The 17,931-nt window shown below is 47.2% G+C and overlaps 1 protein-coding gene across 1 annotated transcript in view; it reads right to left on the bottom strand.

Moving 5' to 3' along the window:
* The window catches only part of ANO10 (anoctamin 10), a 109,571-nt gene that overhangs the window by 85,409 nt on the left and 6,231 nt on the right, over positions 1-17,931 (bottom strand). The window contains exons 2-8 of the mRNA XM_045856861.1: positions 17,493-17,645; positions 12,784-12,981; positions 11,466-11,600; positions 6,343-6,462; positions 4,840-5,409; positions 3,336-3,391; positions 960-1,034 (exon numbers count right to left, since the gene is read on the bottom strand). Coding sequence (XP_045712817.1) covers positions 960-1,034; positions 3,336-3,391; positions 4,840-5,409; positions 6,343-6,462; positions 11,466-11,600; positions 12,784-12,981; positions 17,493-17,631 — 1,293 coding nt within the window. The 5' untranslated portion in view covers positions 17,632-17,645. The remainder of the gene's footprint in view (positions 1-959; positions 1,035-3,335; positions 3,392-4,839; positions 5,410-6,342; positions 6,463-11,465; positions 11,601-12,783; positions 12,982-17,492; positions 17,646-17,931) is intronic.

Genomic DNA, 17,931 nt, shown 5'->3' with positions numbered 1-17,931 from the left:
AAAGATTTTACTTATTTAGTTTTAGAGAGGGAAGGGAGGGAGAAAGAGAGAGAGAGAGAGAAACATTAATGTGCGGTTGCTGGGGTTCATGGCCTGCAACCCAGGCATGTACCCTGACTGGGAATCGAACCTGCGACACTTTGGTTCACAGCCTGCACTCAATCCCCTGAGCTACGCCAGCCAGGGTATTAATTTTATTTTTAATAGCTGGTCCTTATGCAAACTATCAGAGCATCACCACAAAAATCTTACCTTTCTCTCTTATACAATTTTTTTCACTTCCTGAAAAATGAGCCCAGGCTCTCATACACACACTAAGAAGCCGAGGCTTCGAGACTCTGCTCAGCAGCAATCACGTCCATTGAAACCAGAAGGAGCAGCCCTTATTGACGGCTGGCTCGAGCACGAAGAAAGAAAATGGAGAAAGCAGTAACCTGTCCTCACCTTCTCACTCACTGTTTGACCCAGAAACGGCAGCACAGCAAATACACGCAGACTTTCCTAAACATCTCAGAGAGGATACGGTGCCGCATGGGATCTGCTGGTCTCTCAAGGATAACGACCAATTCGAAAAAGAAATGGGGTGGCCTGTGCAGGTTACGCGGACCACTCCCACCCCATGCACATGCAAAACTTCGTAACGTGCATGTTTTGCTGTCAGAATTGTTTTTATAATTCTATACAAATACATGTATATAGAAGCTACCCATTTGATTTTACCACCATATATCCTTAATCTTACAAGCTGGTTAGCTACAAATTTCTCTTCAGTTGAGTACACACACAGTACTAATGGGTTTTCTTTTTTTAAAAAAAAATTAGAGTTAGACTTAGAATAGACTAAATTTAAAAGGTTTTCTTTGTAAAAAATAATAATAGGAAGCCCATTGCACTACCTGAACATAGGAAACCACCCCTAAAACCTGGAAAACCGGTACCTTTCTGCTGCTCGCACTCACCTGACGCAAAAGCTTCATGTCCCGCAGGACGAAGGCGATGTAGAAGAGCGAGGCGAAGCAGTTCAGGAAGTTGAACTGCCAAAAAAGATGCCAATAGTTAGTGTCGCTTCATAGCACTTCACTGTTACAACCGTAAACACAGCGTTCACACACGCAGCGAGGGGCTTCCAGTCCAGACACGATGGCAGGCTCGTTTCTCCCTCCTCCTCCTCCTCCTCAGCACGCACGGGCCGTAAACTCTGGACGGAACGCAAGAGGCGGCCGGAGGAGGACTCGGAGGAGTGAGCTGGCCCAGGACCGTGGGATGGAGGGACAAGGCAGCGCCAGCTCCCCTTACCTTCCCATTTCCACCACGTTCTCACAGAAGGGGGAGAGCCGGGCCCACCGTTCCCCTCCTCCAACCTGGTACCACAGGCCGCCCAGGTGGGTTCCTTCCCCACTCACCCCCCTTAGAACCTTAACGACGGCGGATGCACCCAGCAGAACTGATCAGGACCCCCACTCACAATAAGCTGCCAGGGGTAGCTCTCCTTCCCTCCGCCCTGCAGGGCCTGACACTCCCCTGCCCCGTGGAGAGTGCTAGGATGGCTAGGCAGCGCCTGCAAGAAGGACCCCCTCCACCCCCAACACAGCAGCCCAGCCCCGCAAAGCCTCTTGGTGCCCACGGACCTGAGACTCCTCACCTCGCAGGGCCACGCCGAGGTGGATGAGAGGCACCCGCAGGCGAGACCGGCCATAACAACCAGTCGGGTCCGGGAAGCATCTTAGTCACCATAGACCCGAGACTCCCCCGCCCTTGTTCAGACACACAGTTCTGGGCTGGGGATTCCACTGTCACGAGAGTCATTTCTTCAAGTAGTTCCTCTGCTCAAGGATCTGCAGCGACCCCCTGCCTGGCGGGTTCCCTCCCTCTGCCTCCCAGCCCCAGGCTGGCTGCTTCCTGTTTAGCAGCACCCCTTTCTGAGATGGAGTATAACTGGGAGCACCTCATCAGTGAGGGAACGGGGGTCACTGGAGAGAGTGCAGGAAGATCAACACAGCCGCGGGGAGGGGCAGGCATGCCGTGATAGCAGGAGGTGAAAATCGACAGCCTGGGGGAGGGCCTGGGAGTGGGAAGGGCTCTCTGCATAAGACTGAAAAGGAAGACCTAGGAAGCAGATCCTGACGAGTGACTCTGCACAAGGCAGCCCCCCGACATTGCACCTGAAGTGTCACGGAAGAATCAAGTCCCACGGATAACTGAACTCCTCTAGACAGGCAGAGTGTTTTACCTCTAAGGGCAAAGCGTCTGTAGTAAAATCCATTTGAATGATGTTACTGCATGACAGGTCCCCTGCTTTCATACGCAGAGAGCACAGGACATGCTGATCGGCATCGGTGTTTTGGATATCAGTTACTTCCCGGAGCCGGAATGAGGCCCTCGGAGCCTTTTCAGGTGCGTGCGGCCGCGCACCCCTTTTCTAGTGTCCAAAGTGCTAATGCTGTTGACTTATCGGCACCTGTTATGACAGGTTTTCTACTTCCAAGCCTGCTCTTGCTTCTGTAAAGGTACCTACTCTCAGAAACCTGAACGCCTTCCTAATGCTGATTTCTGATCTAAGGAATGCGACACCAGATAAACATGCTCCTCACAATGATTTCTACAGCTAGAACAAAGACTCTTTCAAAGTGGGGCCCGGCTCCCTTGCTCGGGAGTAAAGTACACGAACTGGGTGGAATCGATTGCAGTCGAAAGTTCAGAGGACTCCTTAGGCACCCGTCTCAGTGCTCAGTTAGGCCACAGGCGGCCGGCGTAAGCACCTGATGAGTGAGTGCTTTGCAGCCCACACTCCTTCGTTATTTATAATACTGGCGGAAAGAGGCGAGTGCATGAGCGTTTCCACAAACGGCAACCAGGTTGCACAATGCCTGCTCTCCACCTCCCTCCTTCCATCCAACAAAGCATGCTGGGAACCTCTTGAACTCTAAAAATGTCTTCACCAAAATTTTAAAAAAATAATGTAATGTCCCATCACTGAATGGATTGTCAGTAACTGGAGGGATTGTTGCATAGTGAAACATTCAAAGAAGTCACCAGAAACAAAAGAACAGAAACAAGACTGTAAAGTGGTGAATTAGCTTTTTACATAAGTAGAAACTGGCTATCGTACTAATTTCTACATTTGAAGTCTTAAACCACATGCACAGGTATACTAAAAGACTATTGAATACATATGTAAACACACCTATTAAATAATCTTGGCTTACTTGCACAAAATATATTAACCATTTGATCAATTAGAAGCACATCTTCATATTTATATTCCTAAATATTAAATGGTACGCATGCCTTAGTTCTATCATTAAAATAAATTTGCATATAAAAACTCTACTTACCACTAAAACTTTCAAAATTAGGTGATTCTGGTAGGCAGACTCCAATCTGTGGTTCTCTGGAATATGAAAACGGAGAGGTGGTTTGTTTGCCTCAGGTAAGAAAGCAGCAGGTAGGGAGCACCGGGGGCAGGGCAGCCAGCCTGGGCCTGCGGGTGGAGACGCTACGTCCCCCAGCACAGCCTCGGGCACGGACGCCCCGGGCTGCGAGTCCTGGCTCCTGCTCACCACCAAGAGCACCACACGGGGAAGAAACTGAGAGTAGGACACGTACCTGGGGGCACTGCAACATCACCGAATCTGAAACTATTTTTAAAGTCTTACTGCTACAGAGAAATATGGGATGTGTTAACAGGTGGTCCCCAGAAGGAGACCCTGGTTGAGGGATGGCGGTAAAACTGACAGCAGCCTCTAAAGAGCAGGGCACTGATGCAAGTTTTCTGAACGTGTGGCCTGAACGGCTTGAGTGAAAGGGAAACTCGAGTTTCCACCCTCGGCTGGCAGGAGGAGACGCCGTGCAGGGCCCGGACAGCGAGACAAGAGAACAGAAAGGAAGGTACCGCTGAGAAGTGCCGCCTGGCACAGAGAGGCCGCGTTAGGCTGGCCTGGATGTGAAACCCAGCGTGGTGGCTCAGCCGCCGTGTGACCTGCGCAGGTCACTTAACCTCCTGACATGCAGCCTCCTCGCCTACGACACCCTCCTCCCCGGTCCTTGTCAGGGTTAGCAATCACACAAAACCCTGGCCAGCGTCAGCAGAGAAAAGCACTCACAAAATGGTAGCTGGTTTTGTTCACTGGCTAATAAAAGTAACTTAAAATGTCTCTGTGGTCCATGAAGGTAAGGCCTAGACTTCTCCTGGGGGAGGTAATAACATATCTGTTCACTTGTTTGAGGGAATCAATAAATTAAAGAGTGAATGGCCTATTGAGACAGTTTTCAAACTACAGCCAACTTCCTCTTTTACCACAGATGCAAAAATGAGCGCCCGTCTTTGCGGAGTTCAGTGGCCATCCCCAGGGCCCAAACCACTAGACGAGTGGCTTTCAGACACTTAGTTCATTTGGCCGGAGCTTTGGGTAGATAATTCAATCCCTTTGACCGTCAGCATAAACGCAGCATTACAGTATTAGGTTTAGAACAAAGAGGTGTGCAGTAGCCTGGCTCTGCTATTTGCTGTCCCGACCTTGTGAAGTCTCAGTATCTTCATCCATAAAATGGTGAAATGCATCTATTTCACGGTGTCCAGAGGAGAGGAGAAAACGAGATAGGTGGGTAAAGTGCTTAGCAGGGTGCCTAGAACAGAGCAACTAGCAATAAACGAGAGCTGTGATGGACATGACCTGGGGACCATCACAGCTCACGGAGCCAATGAACTTGTCGCTGTGACTCCACAATGAGCCCAGAGTGCCCTCTACCCACTTTGCAAGGCAGCAGTTACATGAATCCTGTGGGGTAAGCAGTACTTCTTACAGACCAATGAGACAAAAACAAAGCATCAAGCCTTACCCCAGGAGGTTAGAAACTCAGCGGCATATCGATAGAGGCGGTTCATGACCTCGATCACGATGGCATAAATGATGCTGGGCACGTACAACAAGATGCTGGTCCACTCGGACCCGCTGTTCTCGTGGAGGTCCAGGGCCCAGGCCTCCAGGTCGAAGTAGATCATCATCACGTACAGGGAGAAGTAGAGACAGAGGCACACGAAGGGCAGGGAGACCAGGTAAATGCGCAGCTGCCTCTTGTAGCTGGGGTAGAGCGGCTCCTCCCGTCCCGTGACGGCATTGACGCCCAGGACCCCGTGATACCCTGGCCGGGGCTCCTCGAACTGCCTCTTCATGACCAGTGTCCCCCACCGGTAGGTCATGTTGGCACAGCCACGCTTCCACACTTCCAGGATCACCGTGGACCAGATCAGGTTGAACGAGGCGAAGATCACGTACTTGTCGTAGTCTTCCCACACGAACATGTAGTACGGGAGCCCGATGACCGCCATGGGGATCAAGGCGAAGGTGAAGTACTCCAGAAACCCGAAGTACAGAGCGATCGTCTCCCCAAAGTAGCCACGGATGCTGTCTATAATAAAAGAGAGAGAGAGAAAAAAGACCTTAAGTACAGACCACCAAGACTTTATCATTTCCAGCAAGCTGATTCATTTCTTGTTAAGTGGGGACCGGTGTGCAACCATAAACCCATCCTCCATGCAGGACGAGGACCCCACTCCCTGTACTGTGCGCCTGACACTTCCCCTAGCACAGACAGGGCCCAGGCTCAGCCAGGCACCCTGGGTCTACTTCTCCTTTATTCCCTCATCTGGCGGATGCCTTTTCCTAAAGAGAAAAATTGGCAAGGGGTTTGTCCCAAGTCTCTGAGGTCCTCATTCAAAATTCAGTCATGGCCAATAAAACATCGTCATTTGGGGGTTTCATTTATGATCCTCACTTGTGTCCTAATATCGTTGTCACAGGTGTTCTTTTCAAAGAAGACGCCCCCATCACAGTATCCTGCTCCCCCCTACCTGAAGATACAAATTTTCATCAGTGTGCCATGGCCAATGTTTCAATATACTGAAGAAAAATGATTCAGAATCTCAAAACAACATGCTAGATGCTGCCTTGTAGCACAGCCGTGGGACACCGTCCAAATGATTAGCTCTAAAGAGTGAGAAATGTTCCAACATGAAATACGCACATCAAACAAATTTCTAGGAAATCTGCTCCACTCCGACGCTGACCTGTGCTCGGGAAGGACACTCTGAACTGCCTGTGTCGGTGGTGAAGTTCAGTGACAGCCTGTATGTAACTCCGCCCATCCCAAATCGTCTAAGAAGGAAATACACAGGTCTTGTAACCCAGCTCATGCCCTGCCCCCATGTCTTCCCGCAGGCAGCTGGTGAGCCCCGCCGGGCAGAGCGTTCAATAGCCACCCAAGGCAGGCGACGCCACGGCTGAACGCTGGCTTTTCACTGGCAGGCCTCCCTCCCCTCCGAGGACAGGCACTGGCACACACCTATGGGCTGAAACTGCAAGCTGAACCGGGTGTACCAGCTGTCCTCCAGCTTCTTCAGGGCTTCGTTGTCGTGCAGCGGGAACACCTGGACCACGATGCCGGACGTGAGCAGCCGCCTCACTGCGGGGGGAGAAGGTGCCAAAGTGCGTGAAACGGACGTGCGATGGCCGGCGACACTCTCCAGGAGGCACTACGGCGGCCTCCGGGGGAGATGCGCGCCCGCGAGGACCACGCTCACACCGCCCACTCTCAGGGGGCGCGCGTCCTCTGCTCTTCAGAACGTCAGTGACCGCTACCGCTTTCTTGGACTACGAAAGCGATACACAGTGTAAAATGTTAGACCACGCAGAAATGTACAAATTAGAATTGTTCTCTCCCCAAATAACCACTGTAAACAGCAATTCAGTGTATTACCAGACTTCAAAACATACATTCATAGATGTGTATCATTTTAAAACGGGATTATTCCGTACACATTGTCCTGTAATCTTTTTTCATGTAGTAACACACGATGAACCTGCCAGTGCCAATATATTAGAAATAGAACATGAAATGTCCTTTTTAACAGTGTCATGATATTCCCTTGTATGAAATGCTATACTTTAATTTTCTATTGAAAAATAATTGTTTCCTGTTTTTGCTATTACAAATAATGCTACAATTCTTGTCTATAAACCTTTTCCCACCCATCTACTATTTCTTTATCATATATACTTAAAAGTAGAATTGTTAGGTCCAAGAGTACATATATGTATTTTAGATTTGGACACATATTTTAAAACTGACCCTGAGAAAATTTTACCTCGAACCAAAGCATAGCAGTTTTGATTCCCAGTCAGGGCACATGCCTGGGTTGCAGGCCACGGCCCCCAGCAACCACACATTGATGTTTCTCTCTCTCTCTCTCTCCCCCTCCCTCCCTCCCTTCCCTCTCTAAAAATAAATAAATGAAATCTTTAAAAAGAAAATTTTACCAATCTCCCCTCCCAGTACACTGAAAGTAAGAGAATGGTTTCGTTCCTTTCACTCTTGATACTGAGTATTTTCCACCATCTTCTCCTTTTCTAATCTGATAGCAAAGGCTGCAAACACCAAACATCAACGTCAAACCAAATAAAGACGTCCTACTTGGAGCAGTCATGTGGCGAGTATGACTCTGACACGCACGCACATACCTGAAAGAGGCCGAGTAACTTAGCCTGAGACAACATCCCCCAGTGCCCTGGATGGATGAAGCAGAGCATTCTCCCGTCCATGGCACTGGGCCGGTCTCTGGGAGGGAGCGTGTTCAGGAGACACGGGGGACGCGAACGCCGGGCCCTGTTTTGTGTTTGGGGAGACGGGGCCCCTCCCACACGCGTTCCTAGTGCTGCCTCCTACCAAAGGCTGTGGCTGCTTGTAAGAGGGAATCAGCATCCAGGAAGGATGCTTTGCGGGTTTCATCCACTGATACGCTTGGAGCTCTTTAGGGCTAACCAGCTCACCTCTCATCTCCTCTCCACCTAGACACCAAAGACGGGTGGAGAGAGTATCAGTCAACAGGCCCCTCCATGAGGAGCAGCAAATAAGTGTCTGCAGCGTGGGGAGGAACCACGGAGGTTTTCAGTGTAGAAACGCTACACGGTAGAGCAAAGACAGGCGGACTGTTCTCGGGACAGATGCCCTATCACAAAATCCTCAGAGCAGTTTACAAGTAAACCTAACTTCTTAGAAATAAAAACAAATGATAATAAAAAGGAGATACCTGATACTAACAATAGGAAAAAATCTGGGTCTAAAAAATTTCTTCATATACGGTTCTTCTTACAATTGTATCTCATGTAAGCTACACAGAAAAAAAAAGTTTTTAGAAGGTAGAGTCATGATGAAATCCTCTTTAATGACTGGAAAATGTATAATGTTTAAGATAAATCAGTCTATGGTGCTATCAAAGCCATTTTGATTCTCAAGTGTTTCTGTAGATTTTTTCTGAGCTAATCCGAGAAGTCGATCACCCACAACCGGTCTGATTCTCCTCTCGTACTCAAGGGTGCGTGGCTATTCCTTATTCTCTCCTCCTGTTGCTAGCCTTTTCAACAAGTACATCATGTTTTTTAACCTTGAACGGATCTACAGCATCTACAGTATTATTTTACTATTTCTAACTTCTTTTTTAAAGAATGACTCCATTCTACTGTAGAAGACTTTTCAGGCAGACATAAAAACCAGCTTGAGTACTTCTAAAAATAGGACCTGTGAAGAGAATATAAAACCACTCGTCCTAAACTACTGGGCTTCTCTTCACCAGCAACGGGAAAAGCACGGTTCTGGTTTCAGCTTCTAAAAATAGAGGGTTTGTTTTGTTGTGTGTGTGTGTGTTTTTTAATCCTTCAACCTCGACTGTCGGCTAAGAATGTAATTAACACGAGCCTTACCTTCCAAGGAAAGTATGATGCTGTTCAGCCCTATTTAAAGAAAGGAACGACTTACACCATGATTCCTTCCTTCAAGAACGCTGAATGATCTCTTATCAGATATGAAGGTTATTCCTGTTACAGCCATTTAACAAGCAGCTACACACACCAAAATCTAATTTGAGGGGAACTAGGAGGAACCCGGCTTCGAGCTGAACCCTCTAAATTAAATAATGTAATAACCACACTAACAGAGTACTGCTTCTGTCTGTGGCTACTGGGATGTGTTCACTTCAAAAATAAGAACAAAAATCTCTCCCTGAACTCCTGTCTCTGTGCCACAGGGAGGGGCAGGTCACGTGGCCCTGAACCCACCCCAGCAAAGGGGCGAGGGGCAGGCAGGGCGCCCACAGGGAGAGAAGGCCCCCGCAGCTGCTGCCATGCTCCTGCGGCCCCTCCCAGGCCCCGTCTGACTCCAGCGTCTTCAAAACAACAGAACACTTTTGTCTTAATAAGGAAAAACTGCTTCTTGGGGATACCTGTGTTTTCAAAACACATCTGTGTATTCCTGTATTATTTCCATCCCTGCTTAACCTAAAAACTGTAAAAATGTATGTAGCCACTATATACACGTATGTGCTTGTGTGTGTGTGTGTGTGTATGCTGTACCCAGGAAGAGCATATTTATAAAAATACATCAAGAGCTTAATCTTCTTAGGTACAGTCTGCTCCATAATATTTACTTGAAATCTACTCTAATGTTCTTTTAAGCACAATAAATAATTTTAGAAGACTGATTCTACCTGACATTCTAATCTATCCGTTTGTATATAGAATACACTCGGGGGAAATCACCATAATATTCTGAAAGAATAACAATACGGTAGCATACCTAATATGAGATGTGCCATGTGCCATAAATCATCGGAGAGACATTCTGAGACGGAGCTGTAGCCTACAGAGCACCCCTGAGGACACAGTTAACACCTAAGTTCTTGGCTCCTTGAACGCCTCTCTCTAAAGAAAATCTTGCATTCAGTTACTTGCATGACTATCAGCTAGGAGGCGTGGATGGGAGAAGGCAGACTCTGAGAGCTGGAAGAGACCTCAGCTCCCACAGCGAACCACAGAGGGCGTGCCCGCCGAGATGCACGCTCACAGTGAGACGTGGTTCCAGGTCTCCGCGGCGCTGCCCTCTGACGGGCACCGCCAAACTGCCCGACAGTCACACTCACGAGGACACACGCGCGACCTACTTCATGAGAGCTCTCTATCAAGATGCGGCATTATGGCGAGCAAAGTCATAACCGCTGCGTGTAAGATGAAAATCAAATTAAACCGAAGACAATGGGGAGTGTTTCTCGTGAAAGCCCCGGCCAGCTCTCAAAGCACTGGTGGGGACCACATGGAAGGATCTGCCACCTCTCCCCGCCACCAACTTCAGAGAAGAGGCCACCCCGGGGGAGGGGTGAGTGGCCCCCATAAAACTTAAAGGAGAAAATAGGCTTTTCCCTTTATTGCTCTGGATTAAACTTAATGAAAATCTAGGACTTTATGTTACTCTTACGTTTTATTATTTGTGCTCTGAAAATAGTTCACAGTTTATAATTATGCCTATACCCTTTTCTTCTTCAACAAATTATTATAAAATTAAAACGATGCAAAATTCATGATGGTGTTATTAGAAATTACATTTTCAAAGACATAAAAGGAGGAGAATGCTGCAGAATTTTAAAATCCAGACTTGGCATCCTAATATGATTCTTAGATGGTATAAAAAATTTTCCAATGACCATGATTCAGATGATTCTATTGTTTTTATATTTAGTATTAAAAAAAGAGAGGAAGCGAGGGCAGGGACAAGGGGAGGGGACACCAGAAGCTCACATTTAAGTGTATTTTAGGCAGCAAAAAGGCTCCGAGGCCTAGCTGGGTTTGAGGAAAGCTTGGAATTATGCTTTGTAGCAAACACTTCCATTCTGCACACTAGTATGCTCAAGCAAACGGGACTACATAAAATCAGAAAGTTGCTCACCCCTGGCTGGCGTAGCTCAGTGGTTTGAGCTCGGGCTGCGAACCAAAGTGTCGCAGGTTCGATTCCCAGTCAGGGCACATGCCTGGGTTGCAGGCCACGGCCCCCAGCAACCGCACATTGATGTTTCTCTCTCTCTCTCTCTCTCCCTCCCTTCCCTCTCTAAAAAAATAAATAAATAAAATCTTTAAAAGAAAAAGTTGCTCACGGCTGCTTTTCATTCAGGCACTGGCACCCTGTGACTCTTCCTGAGCCTCCCTCTGTCTGCACGTGCGCACACGCAGCGAGAGGAGAGGACCCGGAGAGAGGGCTCCAGGGACAGACTGGGCCTCCCGCTCTGGTTCTGCCACAGATTGTCACTGTCGTACAACGTCTGAGCATGGAGTAAACTCTGCTGGTGTCAATACTGAGTAGTATCTACATGTGTTTACACTGAGCTTTACGCTGCGTGCCGTGAGACCTTGATAATAAGAAGTAGCAAACTATGTAGGACAAATCTATTGATCTAAAACATGCAATATAAGGAAGCTGTAAAGGCAAAAGATATGTTCATGCAAAAATAAGTTATTGTACAGTTGTGTAAGTTTCTCAGTAACAGGAAAAAAATAAAGCCTCAGTAATATGTTATTTACGTCTACTAAGAAAAATAAATTGCATTAGAATGTCTATTCACGAGGCTGGTTGACATAATCACTTACATAATGATTTTCCTGGGTATAACTTTGCCTGGGGGTAACCAGGGATCATTTTTTCATCTCGGGCTCGAAGATTTTCAAGTTCATGTTTAATAATGAACTGACATTCTGCCATTGTGAGAAAATCATCGTTGTTATCTAAAATAAAACAAAGCACTTCCAGTTATTTTCTCAGTTATAGCCGAACTAAAGTTAATAATATTCAAGTAACCTGGGGTTATGGAAATAATGATATACACAATAAATAACTAACATAAGGAGTAAGCAAAGTATAAAATCTGGTAAATTGAACAGAACGTAAAGTTCCTTAGATATTTTATAAGAATAAAAACATTCTGTTACGTCTTCATGGAACACAATTCTTCAGTGGTTGCATGAGTTATTACATAATTTGGTCCACACAGCCAACGGCAGACGCCTGCCCGATCTCGTCAGCACCAGCGAGCAGAGGCAGTGCGTCCCCAGCTCGAACATCTGTAACCAGGGACGGAACGGAAGCGGGCCTGTGTGGGAACTGTCCTTCAGACTCGCAAGTCCAGGCCATTCCCTTCTGGAGTCGAACATTCCTCCCATAAACAAGGGGAGCAAAGTCTGATAAGAAAACAGTATTTTTTTTTGACAGGCGACTCCTTGTAAACAAGGTGAATTTCACCTTGATCATTTATGCACTAAGATAAAAAAAAATCCACAGTGAGTGAGTCTGAAGAACTCTAATCACATCTTCTAACTCTGAGTGCCCTGAAGGGACCACTGAGGAGAATAAACCAAATAAAAACTCCCACTCTGGTATCGGGGCCCCCTCCCCCCGACTGCCCAGTTCTTCCAGAAACCATTCTCTCCCAGAATCCCTTTGGAGGCCAGGAGAGAACCAGGGACCTGCCAGGACACGGGGACTCTAGGATACCGAACTACCGTTCCACTTCTTATAACATCTTTCCATATAAAACCAGTGACTGTTCACCATTTTAAGAACTGCAATAGAATAGTTTAAGTAAATTATATGTCACCCTAATTTATGTTCATCTATTCCAGGGGAGGGGGGCATCTATTCCCTCGGGCCCAATCTGGCCCACCACCCAGTTCTCTAAGTAAAATCGCAGTGGAACACAGCTTCGCCCGTGCACCTCTTGCGTCTGAGGCTGCTGTCGCTTTCCAACCGCAGTGCTGAAGAGGTGGGAGCAAGTGCATGGCCCGCACAGCCTCCAACATTTACTGTCTGCCCGTTTGTCCTTTCCATTGAAAAAGCGCGCTGACCCCTGACCTGGTCGTCAAAAACTTCTCTTTGCTGAATCGATTCCGCTGATGCCGTCCTGGGACTCACCGTCAAAGCCTTTGAAGTTGTGCCGGGTCCCATAGGTAAAGGCTCTCATGGTGTTATCGCTGCACTCCTTCACCAGCCCCACGGCCTCCGCCCCCAGCAGCAATCTAATATTGGAGGCGCCCACGAGATACAAGTTCTGATTTTCCACCGTCCCCTTCTCATATTTATTCAGCAACGGTCTGAACAACAGCTGGGCACCTTCGAAAACAACGGGCAAGCACAGTCTTAGAGACGAACATAAAAGTTTCAAAAACAAAAGCCTTCTAAGTAAATCTTATGTCTCTAGTTTGGTAGAAAGAACATAAATTATAATAACAATTTAAATCCATCTTCCAAATGAGCAGGAAACATACGTAAGTTGGGGGATTTTTAAAATAAAAGCCCACACTGGAAAATACAGTAAGTGGCTTGCTAGTTACTCAAATTTGAAGTAGATATGAGACAAGAATTCAATATTGACTAGTTCTAGGTATTGATTTGCACTAAGTATGCAGGGTGAGGGTATAGTTTCTACTTTACATTGAACTATAACAGATTGTGTGAATGTTAAATAATAAATAAAGAGCAATATAATTTTCATTGATTTTTCCCATAAGTATCTACATTCAAATAGATTTCATGATAGTTTTCTTAAATAGATTTCCAAATGTTAAGAGTAGATGTTAAGGTCCTGGCTGGTGTGGCTCAGTGGCTTGAGTGCTGGCCTGCAAACTGAAAGGTCACCAGTTCGATTCCCAGTCAGGGCACATGCTTGGGTTGCAGCAAGGTCCCCTGTTGGGGGCGTGTGAGAGGCAACTGATCAATGTATCTCTTGCACATCAGTGTTACTCTTCCTCCCTTCCTCTCTTGAAAAATAACTTTAAAAAATAATTTTAAAAGATTAGATGCCAAGATTTGATCTTGTACATGTAATTATTACTGAAAAGATTATGGTAAACACAATTTTTTCTAATTTTTTACTTCTACCCATATCAAACTTTTTAAGGTGTTTCTTTACTACTTACCCTCTAGAGGAGATTGACAGAAATTATGAAATACTAATCAGATGGTAACAGGATAATGAGCAGTATCTATATTTCATTTATGAAATAGATTAATATCAATATATTAAGATTAATGTATTATTTTTGGTAATTCATAATAGAAGTATTAAAGACTTTAATAAAAAACAATTAGAGATATATTCAATTTAAAGAAAATACAAATGGCTCATAAATAGAAAATCCTTAACCTCATTCATATTTAGATAAAAGCAAAAATGGCACCAATGTGCTGTTTTTCCCTTCTCACACTGCAGAGATCAAAGCTTGGTAACCAAAACAGAATAGGCTGGTGAGTATATATAGCAGCCTCAGAAGAGCCCCACCCACCCCCACCTAGACCTCACGTCAGGAGGATGCACAGGGAGGAGCAGGCTTGGCTGACAGCTCCCACCGTGCTGCTCTGGAAGCAGCACCCTCACACCTGGCCACGCCCCCCACCGGCCCCCAGCCGTGGGTGAGCCTGCGGGGCGCTGGAGTGTGGCCATTCCTGCTCAGCCTGGGTTCCGTGCAGGGCAACCTGGGGCCTGGCCCACACCTTCTCGGGACTGTGCTGCAGTCGGAGGCTCCTCCTGGTCAAGCCTCCTGCCTTCCCTCTCTCCTCCCACCAGGGTCAGGGGGACAGCCACGTCCGCGGGCTCCCTGTGCCTAGTCCTGCCGTCCCCACCTTTCTTTCAACAACCGTTTCCCTCAGTGAGCCTCTGTGCACCAAATCCCACCCTAGTGCCTCTGGCTGGGAAGCCCCGAGCTGGCTGGCGCAGAGAGAGTGTGGCAAAGGCCCTCGCGGACACTTCTCCGGGAGCACACCTCCAACGAGAACCCTCTGGCAGCATCTTACTTTGAAGAAGGGCAGTCCTCCTTTCCCTCCGCCAATTCTCCTCTCCCAAGACTTCACACTGCTCGGGTGATTCCTCCGTTACCTGTTTTCGTGTGACCGAACAAGATGCTTGCAGAGCCACTCCTCTCTGTGTTGGCAGGTGAGGAGTCAGCTCTCTCCCCAGCCCCGGCCCCGAACCTTCGCCCTGGACCTGCAGCACTTCCGACCGCCGCTCCCATCAGCCCCTTCTGACAACAGTTACATCATCCTTTTCATTTCATCCATAGCGTTTTCTTTCCTATGGTTTTCCTCTCCCACAACTGTCCATTTCCCCCCAGATTCACCGTCTTGTTTTATCATTTGCTTAGTTTATCACGTCCTTACCAGTACGTCAATCCCCCAGGCCTCTCCCGATGGTCTGTCTCCCCTGTGCGCACTGAGGGGGTACCCTACCAGCACCCTCTCAGAGACGCCCCTCTTGACTCCGCCCTCGTGCCTTGCAGGCCGCCGGTGGGCTCCCAATTCCAGACTGAAACCCTTTTCCTTGGGAACTGAAGATGCTACACCACTTTCTTCTAGCTTCCGACGTTTCTGTTAAGTCTGATCCCTTATGTGCGGCCTGTTTTGTTTTTCCTGGAAGCTTGTAGCGTCTGTCTTCTTCATCTCCCGGATCCTGAGACCTTCCGATGACACGAGCCGTTTCCATCCGCAGTGCCGGCGCTGCGTGAGCCCGTTCAGCCCAGGACGGCCTGGCGCTGAGCTCCCCTTCGGTAAAACGTCTCCCCTCCTCTCCCTGCTCCCTTTCCAGACGTCCTCCCGTTCAGATGTGTGCCTCTAGACGAGTCTTCCGATTTCCTTGTGTTTTTCCTGCATAGTTTCCAATTCTTTAGCTTTTTGCTCTGTTTTGGGGGGATTTTTTTAAATCAAAATGATCATCTAACTCTTCTATGAGTTTTCAAATTTGGCTTTCATCCTTTCACTTTGTAAGAGCGGCCTTTCTTCTAAGTGATTATTTTACAATATCCTACTTTGATTCATAGATGTTCTGTCTTCTCTCATCATTCTGAGAAATGAGATTTAAATTCCCTTTTGGTTTTCTGCTTCTCCATAGTTTGCTGCTTTTTTCTGTTCTCTTTTGGGTAGAGATTTTCCTCCAACGTTTGGTGACCTTTTGCTGCATGCTCAGGCTTAAGAAAGGGTTCTTTAAGAGGCAGAACAGGTTCTGAAGGTTTAGAGGGAGCACATCAAAGGTGGCTTCTGATGCAGGGTGATCTGGCCAGGTCACGTTTCGCAGGCTCCTCTCTGATTTCTTTGTGCACCATCGGTTGTTTTTGTTTTCAGTCGGTCTGATTCCCCAAAGAAAGATGATTCAGTCTCTCCTAGATGATGTGACTCTAGCTGCGAGTGTTTTGGAAACTGAATTAGGTATTACGTGAGTGGGGCAGAGGGAAGGGGTCACAGGATTCAGCTGTCACCCTGCTTTCAGCACAGAATCTCTGTTTCCAACTTTGCCTTGAGCCCCAGGCCGAAACCCCAGGCATCTGGCCCTCTGCAGAGAATACCAAGCAGAGCCTTCGGCCCAGCGGTACAGCAGGGAAGGGACAGGAGGACCTGCCTACTTCTCAAAATGGAGCTCAGCCAGGCCTGTTTCTCCCCCTTGTTACCACCTTTGTCTCCAGCTCAGTGGCCCTTGTGTTCCTGCTAACGCCACTCGATGAGCAGAGGAGGCGCCTGGGCGTGTCCTGGAGCCTCTCGCTGACCAATGTTCTCACGTCGCAGGACTTTTAAAGGGGCTCCAGTCCACTGAAACACATCACATGTCAGCCGGCAGGTACTGTAGTTGTTAAGCTTATGTGTGGTTCAGTTATTTGAAAAAAGGTTTTGATGGAAAGTTTAATTTTTACAAAAGCATTTCAGTTTATGCTCACAGTCTCTTTTTTAAAAAAGATTTTATTTATTTATTTTTAGAGAGAGAAGGGAGAGAGAGAGAGAGAGAGAGAGAAATATCAATGTGTGGTTGCTAGGGGTCATGGCCTGCAACCCAGGCATGTGCCCTGACTGGAAATCAAACCTGCCATGCTTTGGTTCGCAGCCCGCACTCAATCCACTGAGCTACACCAGCCAGGGCTATGCTCACAGTCTCTTTTTAAAAAAGTATTTAAGTTCTGTGTAATATCTGGAGACCTGGTGAAGTTTTAGGTGTTGTTTTGCATAGTTTTGTGAAGAGTCCACTCATGTAAACATCCTCCCTCCACACCTACAGCCCCTTCGGCTTGCCCTTCAGGAGAGGGCTAACCTTTGTCCTCCTCTGCAGGCATCCCTTGCCGCCCTGAAAAGCATCATCGGGTACCACCTCTTCCCCTCTTGACTTGTATGACAGTGATGAATAGGGGTCGTTTCTGAGCACCATGGACTCCTTTGCAGTAGCTCTTTCATTAGCTTCTATCTTCTGTTACTTCACTTTCCAGGGACAGGCATTCAGCCTCCTTCCCCAGCCAGTAGCGGCCCTGCAGGCACGGACTGTATTTCTCTCTCCCTTAGCCCCAAAACCGACACACAGAGGACGCTCGGTGAATACTCGCTGATGGACTTGGCCACTATTTATTAAGCACCTACATGCACCAAGCACTGTAGCTATGAGAAAAATCACTCCTGTTGCTTACAAACTAATGAAGACTTACAATCTGATGTTTATCTAAGACCTCCTTTTAAGTCCTAGATAAGTAATACAGACCAAAGAAATGGACATTAATTGTAGAACTGTATCTATGGGAAAAACTGTAAAACACCCCTGAAAATATATTTTTAGTCACCGAGCATGCCTAAGTCTGAGTGATATTTATTTCACTCACCTCCATCTTTCTTTTTAGTGACGATTCTGTTTTTCAGCCACTCTTTGGTTTCCTCTTTGACATCCTGAGCAAGTTCCAAGACTACCAAAGGTGTGAAAGAACTCTCACAAGTATCCAAGGTTGACAAGGTCACTTTCATCTTTGGCAAACTTCCTGGAAATTAAAATAAAGTAAAAGCAAACCTGGGTTAGAATGGAAAAGAGAAACAAGTAAACCGTATTTGTGTTTTCTCTTCATTACACCTAAATTCTGGTTTCCAAGGCAAAGCAAAACTTCTCGTGATCCAGATGGGTCATATGACAGGCTCAGCCCGTGGTTCGAGCACACCTGCGCGAGCCAGGACCTCTGCAAAGACCAGGGAGCACCACCCACGCCCAGAAACGGCTGGGAAGACGGCAGGGGGCACGTTCAGGTCACTGGAAGGTAAGAGTGTAAAATG

This window comes from Phyllostomus hastatus, unplaced genomic scaffold, assembly GCF_019186645.2.
Source record: "Phyllostomus hastatus isolate PE091 unplaced genomic scaffold, TTU_PhHast_1.1 phas_scaffold_129, whole genome shotgun sequence".
NCBI lineage: Eukaryota > Metazoa > Chordata > Mammalia > Chiroptera > Phyllostomidae > Phyllostomus > Phyllostomus hastatus.
This window is presented reverse-complemented; position numbering and strand designations above follow the sequence as displayed.